At 38.6% G+C, this 11,132-nt stretch overlaps 2 protein-coding genes across 2 annotated transcripts in view; both read right to left on the bottom strand.

Annotated features, from left to right (window-relative positions):
• Positions 1-11,132, bottom strand: part of LOC311058421 (histone H3.2) — a gene marked incomplete at its 3' end in the record, with an annotated part of 204,516 nt that overhangs the window by 32,678 nt on the left and 160,706 nt on the right. The gene's annotated exons all lie outside the window — the stretch shown is intronic.
• Positions 3,724-10,639, bottom strand: LOC311058435 (transmembrane protein 150A). Its single transcript, XM_084075885.1, has 7 exons — positions 10,275-10,639; positions 8,631-8,678; positions 8,462-8,527; positions 8,265-8,332; positions 8,034-8,164; positions 5,039-5,222; positions 3,724-4,718 (listed from the first exon to the last, which is right to left on the bottom strand). The coding sequence occupies exons 1-7, from the start codon at positions 10,337-10,339 to the stop codon at positions 4,510-4,512; spliced, it is 771 nt and encodes a 256-aa protein (XP_083932011.1). The 5' UTR covers positions 10,340-10,639; the 3' UTR covers positions 3,724-4,509.

Genomic DNA, 11,132 nt, shown 5'->3' with positions numbered 1-11,132 from the left:
TAAGCTATGAGTGCTAATAACACAACCTGGATTCGATCATTGCACACGTCAGTCTGCGTGGTAGTGCGGAGATGATATCTAAAGCGCCGTCCCGCTCATAGAACAGTCCTTTATAAGTTTGCAGGCAGTGTCTGTCTGTCCTGGCGGCCTCTGGCGCCGTGGGTGTAAAAGCCAAGTGAAGCGGGGCTGTAACATGACAACAGAGCCCATAGGCCAAACTGGTGTTTACACAAAAACGTTAGACAGCTAAAATATGGGGAAAGTGAAAAACAGGCCACTGTGACTGTCTGCATATGCTAATGGTCAATGCCTGTGTGCAAGTTCAGATCAATTGCTCAACCCACTGAGGAGAAACATGCTGAACAGACAGAGGTTTCTGTAATAGGATAAGATTAAAAGAGGGTGTGGCAATGTCATGTCACAAAAAGTACATTTTGAAAACAGAAGTTAAACAATATAGACCCAGTCCAGCAAAAATGAATGATAATGATGTATTTATAAGCCCTAAGCATTTCTACAGTTTAACCCATTAAAAAGTCTGTAAGCAGAACATACTGCAGTACCAAGTCCACACTTTTGAGCTTGAATAATGTCCTATATTGTAAACCACAGTTCACACCCACATACAGTAAATGTTTCCATTTCCTTCTGCTGCTATGTGTTACTAAAAGTGTTGCATAGCGAGTGCTGACGGTGCCATGTCATTATTCAGACGGCCCATTATTCCGACATCCCGTCACCCTCAGGTTACACGGCATGCCACACATGTTACACTGTTGTTGCCGTTATAATGTTGCATTATAAAGCACATTTGAATGGCCAGACAGACAAAAAAACACTTTAAATGCATTTATCATACAAAAATAATCATAAAAAGAATATCAATTTAATTTTCTTCCCAGTGGAAATGTCATACATTTGCTTAGACTGCAGTTTTAGTGTTGTCACAAATATACGTTTTTCAATACATATACTGAATATTTGCAAGACATTTGCTGCAATATTGATACTAGCCATGCCTCCTCCTACGTATCTTATTGTTTCTGCATAGTGGACAGGCGTGCGCACACAGCCAGAGAACCACTCTTACTGTTATTTAGCACCATTTACAGTATATCTAGTGTGAGATATGATCTACTGGTCCACACATTTCAACATAAAGTTGATGATAAAATGTACCACTTCTGTAACTGGTCACTTCTCTATCTTTTATCTTTGTGTAATCAGTTTCCTCCCATAACATGAAAGTATCAAAAAGTATCAAAAAGAGTTTCATAAGCCATGTGCAGTACAATACTGGATTGTAAAACAGACCTTAGGGGTCTTGCCCTATAGATTATCATGCTGGGGACCTTTTAATTTGTATTTTTGTATTTGATTGACAGGTGAGTTAATATATTTTTTTAAATAACACACATGAGGGCTGCTGTAATTAATATTCCCAGGCTGACTTTTGTTTCCAGTCCACCCAAGTTGGTGATAAAATTGACCACTTCTGTAACTTAGTCATACATCTCTTTTTGTATCTTTTGTCTTCAGTTTTCTCCCATAAAGAGAAAAAAGCAGTTTCATATGCCTGTGCAGTACCGTATGGTTTGCAAAACGGACCTAATTTACAATTTAGGCATTTAGCAGAGGTAAGCAAGGTAAACATATACCTGTACATCAAATGCATAGAGACAGTGTAGTGCCTCAGTAATCTACGATCATAGGTCAACCAAGAACCTAGCATCAGTCTAAAGTAAACTTTAAAAAGATTCTTAGGCATTATCTATAAATCATTATCATTCATATTTTAAGTACAATATAAACTATATACACTTTTGCTTGAATGGGTCTACATTATTTAATTCACTGTTTTCAAAATGTGCTACTGTGGTGGTTGTGTTGGGTAGCATTTTCTCTTCGCTAATATGTCCGATTCATGCATATTTTCAGTCCAAATAAAGATATCTACAATATCTTGTGACTCTGAGGACCCCCAGGGGTCACGGACCCCCTGTTGAATACCCATATATTAGGGTGTCCCTGGTTCATCTGTTAGTCAAGGGGTCCTTGGCCTGAAAACCGTTGAAGACCCCTGCACTTTACCAATGATAACTCAGAATAATGAGCTAATTTACTTGCTAATTTATTTTAACAAAAAATATAAATAAATAAAAATAACACCACTTACACCTTTAACTTTGTGGAAAAGTTTGTCATAGGCTAAAGAAGAACTGATTAAAATGCTATGCTCATTTGGCCAAATTGGGCTTGGCCTATTACAAAAAGGTGAATAATTTAAACAATAACCAAAAACCCTGTTACTTAACTCCACGTAACACAACACAACTTTGACACATGGTTTGTCATTGACTCATAATGCCAAGGGATAACCACCCAAATTAAATAAAATCAGGCGTGGCCTATTCTATATTAAACTTGCCTAAAGCGTCAACGGTGGATGGTGGGTCGACGACACAAACGCAATATCCGGACTGGCGAGGCGCACCATTGCACCCCCCTCAGAGGACCTCAACAGGTGACCTCACCAACACATTATGGAAGGGACCGCAATGGAAACAAGATGTACGCTTTTTTTTGCGTTATCCTTTTGATTATGGTGGTCAGATGTTTGTTACATGTGACATATGTTTTAGTTCATGATCAATAAAGATATCAATCAAACGGCCATATGTGATCCTGAAGGAACATAGGACTGTGAACATAAGGCTGAGGGAACATAGGGTCTAATTTGGCATAGGGGGAACATAAGGCTGAGGGAACATAGGCATGACCCCCCCTGCTGCCTCCCTTTAGTGTGCAGCAACTTCAATCTAAGACAGGTTTTCATGAAGGTCCATGAAGGTATTGCATGTGTTCCCTGACCATGCATTTAGTAATGTAGGAAAGTGCTGATTTTTACATTTTGATCATTTAGATATTTTTTTTTCCACTAGTTGAGCGTCAATGCTATTTACTGTGAAGTTGGAGGTCAAGAAATTCCACAGAAAAGGAGTTAGAATCTCAAGAAGTTAAAGTGCACTGGATTGCCTGGTTGAGTCACTATTAGGAAATGTGCCCATGTAATTGCACACCGCATGTGTTCTCGCTCATGAGTTACCATCAGTATATCAGTTAACATGAGTTTAATATGGAAGATTGGATAAAGTAAGAGAACAGAATAAGGAGAAAGGAATAGATCAGTGGCTCTCAACGGTTTTTGAGCTCTCAACCACTAGCACATTTCAGTTAAATTACTGAAGGGCTTGATGTCATTTGCCCGCAACAAATCATATCAAGCCGTTAAGTCATTATTTATTTTCAAGCTTTTCCCCCCACACCACTTTTATTATAATTATTATATCTTTTACGATTTTTTTTACCAAGGTGTTAACTTAAAGGACATGTTCCCGTGCAATCAACTCATTGTGATTTACGTCATTTATGCAACCTCATAATGGATAGCATTAAGCCAACAACACCCATGTGTAGTACTGAACTTGGAACAGTATGTTGCTGGTGAGGACTTTAGCGTCAAGACATTCTTAACAGAATGTCATGTATGTGGTCACAAGCAGTGAAACAGGATTTTCTGATCCAATAAGTACTAAGTGGCTGGACACGCCTGAATATTTCAACAGCCGTCATACATGAACGACCATTGCAACATCAGATAAGACAAGAACATATTTGCAAGGTGGTTCACATTCCAGTGAGGTTCAAATTCTTACGTGAAAATATGATGGTAATGTGTTTTATTATGAGAATGAGGAAGCCGTAATTAATAAGGTACAGTACATTTATCAGTCCAGTTCGCCGGTGCTTGAGACAACTACTGTTTGATTGTGTTGTGATATGTATCTACCGTTAGAGGATACAAAATATCCATCCTGTGTTGACTGTTAAACAAAAACCCTGAGATGCTAGAATATCTAGCTTAATTTGAACAAAAGGCATACAAATTAAAAAATAATAATTGTTATACTCTTTGCAGCAAAAACTGATAACATTGTTACAACATCTGCATCATGGCTGGCGTCTTTGTCTCCTTTAAACATATGCACATAAAATGTAATTAGAAAGTGCCAACAGTAACTGGAGGTATTTGAGGAAATATAAAAATATCTAGGCTGAGCCAGCAATGACAATATGCATTTAGAAAACTATTCAATAAATTATGTCAACATATTTTACCATCTAAATTCCCTTGATTTCAGTATCTTTGTGCTTTCAAGGCAGAAAGTAACAGAAATCTAACCATGATTTCTCGGGGCACCACCAAAGAAGTGCCTTGAACAATTCAAATATATATTCATTGTCAACAGTATTAGGACTGTGGAGAGACACTGGTGCGCATCATGTGTCGCATAAATCCAACAATGCCAATAATGATGCACGCCCAGCTTTCAGGTGTTGAAGACGCAGACATCAACATAGTCATGGTCCAGCCATTTACTTCTCACATGTCTCAAAACATCCAACTGCTGTACCGGTGTCTGATCACAGTGCCCTGGTAGCTTCATGTCAGGACATTCCCATTGGTTGCTGATTCAATATCAAAGGTTTGTCTTCATCTTGCTTCGCCAAAAGATTTGCGAGCATGGCCGATGTAAAGAAGCAAAACTCCACACTGTAGCTGAGCTCAAACAGCTCCAGATTGACGCTGAGCGTCCATTCAAATACAGCAGATATGTGCTGGTACCAGTAATCATCCTGGGCAAACAACACAGTGTCTGGAGGAACCATATTAAGGATGTATATGACAGCTGTTAGTTAGTGCAAACCTATGCAGTATCTGAAGATATGTCCTGAACCAATTCATAGATTATGGATGAAAACAAGACTTCAAATCCCTAGAATATACCTTTCCTGTACAGGTCACGCCATCAAACAATGCAAATGTGCAAACAACTTATTTAAATGGGAGCTTACAAGTAGGTGGGCAGCCTTGATGTTTTCTAGCCACTGACCCACTGCACAATATTGATGACTGACGATGTATGATGGATGGGGTGTCATACTTGACTAGCCCTAAGGCTTAAAGAAAGGATACAGCAGGTGGTAACGATGACTTGGATTATGGTGGAGATGATGCGTAATGGGTAGAGAAACTTCTCGAATCCTGTTAGCACACACTTCCTAGTCAGCGCGGTGAGCAGGGTGGTGTAGAAACAGATGCACATGAAGCTAAGAGCTGCTCCCAGGAAGTGCAGGAGGGACAGGTTTTGGTAACCTGGCTGTGGAGCAGAGGAGACAAGACACTCTCATTAACATCTGGACACCTTTTGAATAGGTTTCAATGGGCTCCAATTAACCTTAAGCTGGTTTTAAACTCCAACAAAACAAAATGCATGGTATTTACTAGGTCTCCAAATATAAATCCCTTTACTGGTATTTGAGCTGGTCACATCTTATAAATACCTGGGCATTTGGAGAAACTAATCAAATAATTAAGAGGACAAATTGGCTTCCTTTACAGAAACAGGTCCTGTTTTTCTTTTACCAGCAGAAAGACTATTGTTCAATCTGTAATAATGTCTGTATTTGACTATGGGGATATACTGTATATGTATATGCATGCTTCACTCTCCACACTGAAGCCTCTGGAGGCAGTCTACCACAGTGCTTTGCGTTTTATTACTGGCGATGATTATCTCACCCATCACTGTATTTTATATGATAAAGTGGGTTGGCCATCTCTCGCAGTTCGTAGAGAGAAACATTGTATTGTATTGTATTTATAAGGCCTTGTGTGGTAAACTTCCTTTATATCTATCCTCGCTTTTGGAACCAAAGGTTACTGGACATTCAACACGTTCACAAACACACAATAGATATACCAGTCCATGTAAGAGCAGTGAACAAGGAAAGACTGCTTTCATGTATTATGCTCCACACCAATGGAACAAACTTCAGGACTCTCTGAAACTGATTTGATTGGTCTCAATAGAGTCATTTAGGGTGCTTCTTGAGGACACACTACATAGTGACTGCACCTGTTTCATGTAACTGTCACATGAAATTTGGTAACCTGACATTGTAACACTATGTTTATTTGCATCTGTGACATTGTAATGTGATTCAAATGTTTGTTATTGTTTCTCATTATATATGTATTTTATATGTTGTTATCAGGGCGTCCTTGAAAAAGAGAGCTTGCTCTCAATGGGCTTCATTGAATAAATAAAGGAAAAAGAAAGAAATTAAGTGACCTTGGGGCTGTGGATTTTTGCAGTCATGGATACCCTATAAGAATGCACCAGGAAACACATTAACGTACGTGCAAAAATACCTGTATGTGCCTTAACCAGTGTTCAGTCTGAAAATGCAGACCGATACATACTGCCATAGGGGTGTGCCGATACACTAATTTCACGAAACGATACGATACGATATTGGGCTCACAACTTCGATACGATTTCGATACGATACGCACTTTTTTTATTATGAAAATATATGGGGAGAAAAAAAGCAAATGCAAACAAATAATTCTGTTTTTGCATTATTTAGACATGTAAACTTGTAGCTTTTAAGCTACAATAGCCGTTTTGAATCCAAATAGGGCAATAGTGTGACACCTGACCCGAAAAAAAAAAAAAACATGTTGTCACCCTTTTCACCTCGGGGCTGTTTGCATGCCTGATTATAATGATTGTAAAAAAAAAACGATACATATGGTCCCGAAAACGTATCGCGATATATCGTGGGATGATATATCGGCACACCCCTAAACTGCCACTATTTCTTGCATTGACTTTATTAATAAAAATGAAATTTCTGACTATAGGCGTTGACTAATAAGGATAACAAACAGATCATTTACTAGGTTTTAATTACATTACTAACAATACCACTTTTCAGTCCGTCCTGTTTGAATATGGCTAAACAATGGCATGCCTTTATCTTCCTAGGTGAAAGCCCTGACACAATGACGCGTCAGACGCTCACGTCAGTGACGCTTTCAGGGTGCCAGTCCCTGCTGCAGTGTCTGTCTCTTTGTTACAAACTGTCATTTGTAGCAAAGCAAATACAAAGCTAGATTGACTTCAACAATCATGGACCTCCCAAAAAGTATGACGTTGCATGTTTCATTGAAGTGAGAATTCCTAAGCATACTTGTACTGCTGAGAGTAACACCCAAGGTGTGTCCTAAAGAGTCTATCAGCAGGCTTAATGTGAACACAAGTAGCTATTTTTAAATCATTTATGTTTTAAAAGTTCAGCAAATTGTTAAGTTTTGTATTTCGTGTCCAGAACCATCATTATTGTTACCGCATCCTTCTTATCCAAATATAAACTGTATGTGTAATATAATTTCCTTTACTCAGGAAATTCTAAAGGTATTAAGTCATTGAGTGTGTCTGCTCAACTTGTTAAGCATGTATGTCATGTGTGATGACGACGAGATGACTATGAACTGGAATATCACGTTAACATGCATTGTTGATGAGAATGTGTACAGTAGGTTCTTTAAAATTCAATCTGATCTAAGCTTTATGTGCATGGAACTCTGGAACAAGGTCTTGTTTTCTTTGGTCATGCTCTCGGCCTCAACAGACACATAAAGCAAACAGTTTCCACCTTTGTTTGCTTTTCAGACATGTAGGCTACAGCACAATGGAGGCTGCTTAACTTTATTGCTCATCGTCCAGGATATGATATATTACCCTTGATAGCAGAAATTGCTCTCAGTTTTTTCAACTGCTATTTAGATTTTCCTAATCCTTTAAAATGCTACTTAGTATTTGATTGATTCATTGAAGTTTGTATTGACAGAACGTCCATGTACATGTCCATGTATATGTACATACTGTATGTCAAAAGAATAAAACACATAAAAAAGAAAAAAAGCAAGAGAACCTTTTTCTATTGTTGTCCTTTGAGTGCAAATGTGTGTGTGTGTGTGTGTGTGTAAACTGAGTGACATGCGTTTGGCAGAAATATAATCCATAACAAATACATTCTAACAATGTTAACATACTAGACAAGTAAAACTGTAAAGGTTGGTGTGTATGTGGATTGAACCATTTGACATATGAGCTACTCACATTGCTGTTTCCGGCTACAAATGACCCAGTAGATGCCACCACACCAAAGGCCAGCGCAAACCTGCTCAGCATTGAATGAGCAGCATTTCGCTCCATGATATGGGCATGGTGGAAAATACTGAACACCAGAACTAAGACATAGAATCAGAGTTAGATGTAATGCATATCATTCATATCATCATGGAGTAGCCCATGTATTTTTGTATACAGTATCTTTAATCTTTCACTCACAAAGGAAGGAGCCAGCACTGATGGTGGCAGTGAAGAGGGAGTTCTCTGGAAGGCTGGTTCCACTTGAGCTGAAACCAGTAATTAAATAATTGAATCAAACAATTATTCCCATGTTACAGTGATCAATTCCAAGAGGAAGTGAGGTGGCAGGTGAAATGTTCTGGTGCTCATTTACTTCTCATTTACAGTCTAATTACCTTATCGTGGGGACTCTGCAACATCCCATTGATGAATTTGTTTTGCAGGAATTCCCCGAAAAGTCCCTAAAACAGAAACACGTTTTTACGTAATAGCTTCCAACCCCATCATTAGTCCAATGAAAGTCAACTATCCACTAGACTTCCCATGAAAGGAGATGGAACTCACCAGTTACCGAGGGAGCACACATGATTGTTTTGGAAGGCCAGGCCATATCTAGGAGAGAAACAGAAATACAAATCATGTACATTAACATATTAGAAGCTAATATTTCAACCTAGTGTGTTTTTTCATTGGGATATTTATTAGAATGCAGACACAGATTCTTGGAAAAACATCGTCTTCTCTATAATGAAACAATGGAGTAATACAAATTTTAAAAAGTGGGACCTCTGGAACTGAACTGAAATTTCCATTGACTTTCTGTGGACTTGGGGGCTGTTAAAGTATTGTATGGTATATACAGTATCGTGTGTACTATGGAGCAATAGTGTGGTGTGCCGTGATTAATCACAACAAATTATCTTCCCCAGTCATGGAAAACATTATGCAGCTTGAGGCACAAAGTTCCCCAACAACACAGGACCTGCGTGTAAAAACAAGCAACTGTATGGGTGTGGTTGACAAAGCAAGAGAACACAAAGTAGAGCTATGAAGAAAAGTAGTACCTAACAATCATACTTTATCATCATAGTAAACCAGGATCTGTCTTTACAAGCAACCAACCAATGGCAATAAGGAAGGATTCGTATTTTTGGCTGTTAGTCAATAATCACAAACTGGTTTATGATTTATCGTCATCAGTCTGTAATTAAATTTGACTGTGCAGATTATGTGTTGAAATGAGAGGCAGGTTTAGGAGAAATCTGTAGAGTTGTTTCTTAGTTCTGTCATCGCGCACCCTTCTGTGCAACAGGCAAAACTTGTTTTGTTATGCAAGAGCATATTTTCAAATAGTTTGCAGGTCAGATAACTCAAATCAATATAAGCTTTGTCATATAATTACATAATTACAATTATGGTCACAGTTTCCAAAATTGAGGAGTAGGCCTACTGCAGATTACAAATTACAATAATTTCAAAACCTGTGAGATTGGGGCATTTCAACTGTTCAACTGTGGAATGCAGACAGTAAACTTCCGTTAAGGTGGCAGAGCCTGGACATTGCAAAAGACCTGAGATCTTTCGACAGTGGTTCAAGTCTTCCCCTGTGTAAAGTTGCAGGCGTTGACAGTTTGTTCTATCCTGTCAGACCCATGATGGAGAATACCATGATTAAAATAGAACCCAAACATAAGACAATCCTCTTCTGATGATCTGAATTCAGCAATAATAAATGAATAGAATTGAGACACAAAATTACACTGTAAGTTTGGCAAGATAAATGTTTGCTAAAGTATGACAATTATAGATTGGAGAATCTATAGAACAAAGCTTTTCATCATCCCCTGATAAGATTCATGCCAGGTAAACGTCCTCTATTTTTGTAAATGAAGGCTTAAAATAAGTCAAACACATTTATTGAACATCTGTTGGGCATCTGTATTTGCATTGTAGTTATTACAATGTACTGAATGTAGAAGGAAGATGCCATGTTAATTACTATTTTTGATTATATTTAAAGCTGCTGTTGTTATGCACTGTTCTTATTTATACTATATTGTTCCATACTTATGACAAAAATACAGCATGTTTACACACACACACACACACACACACACACACACACACACACACACACACACACACACACACACACACACACACACACACACACACACACACACACACACACACACACACAGTACTTACACAGTCCATGTTCCGAGGAAGGACACCAGGGACAGAGAGATGGGGAGGAGAATCCAGACGACCATGTCCTGCTGGAGAGTTAAAAACAGCAAAAAAAAAGTCAAATATCCACACGCTGACTGCGTTTTGAAGTCTCTGCCTGGGAAACGTCCTCAGATGTAGTCACTATTATCAGTCACCGCAGCAGCACAACAGAAAAGATCTTGTCCCTATAGCAGACGTAGATGTGCTGGTAAAGTTTCAAAAAAGTTACATAGTTCTACTGAGTCTTCCCTCACACACAGAATGCGTTTCATCTAGTAAGGAGGTGCGTTAGCCATACTGAAGGCATTTCCTCCTCTCTGTCTCGTTCTCAGCCACTCACAATGGAGCCGTCAGCACCACCTTGTTTTGTTAAGTGACATGTGAGGAAACACGCTGTAGGGTGGACCCTCTTTCTTATTGACTCACTGTTTGTTTAATGCTCCACAGATTGACTCTAAAGCATCTTAAGTCCACGGTTGCATTCTTTGCGCCACATCACTTGTTTTGACAGTGGGAATTTTGGCAAACAAAAATGTGGATGTATATTTATGCTTAGTTTGGGTTTGAGCTAAATAGTTTATGTGTGGCAGTGAGCGAGGTTTGGAAAACTGAAATGGTAACAAAAGAGAGTGGCAGAATAGCAGTTCATTTAAAAAAAATCTAATTTAATTTACCTATAACTGTAGGTATAATGTAACCCCTATTTATTTGTGATTTATCTTTTTAGTGTAACGGAAGGGTAAAGTAACTGGTAAGAGAACTCAATCACACACGACTCAGCGACAGAAATCCTTTTTTACTTGTTAAGGTACACAGGGACTCAGTCAACAAATC

This window comes from Gymnoscopelus microlampas (assembly GCF_963454915.1).
Source record: "Gymnoscopelus microlampas genome assembly, chromosome: 13".
NCBI classification, from domain to species: Eukaryota; Metazoa; Chordata; class Actinopteri; order Myctophiformes; family Myctophidae; genus Gymnoscopelus; species Gymnoscopelus microlampas.
The sequence above is the reverse complement of the archived record's forward strand: the minus strand, read 5'-3'. Positions and strand labels throughout refer to the sequence as shown.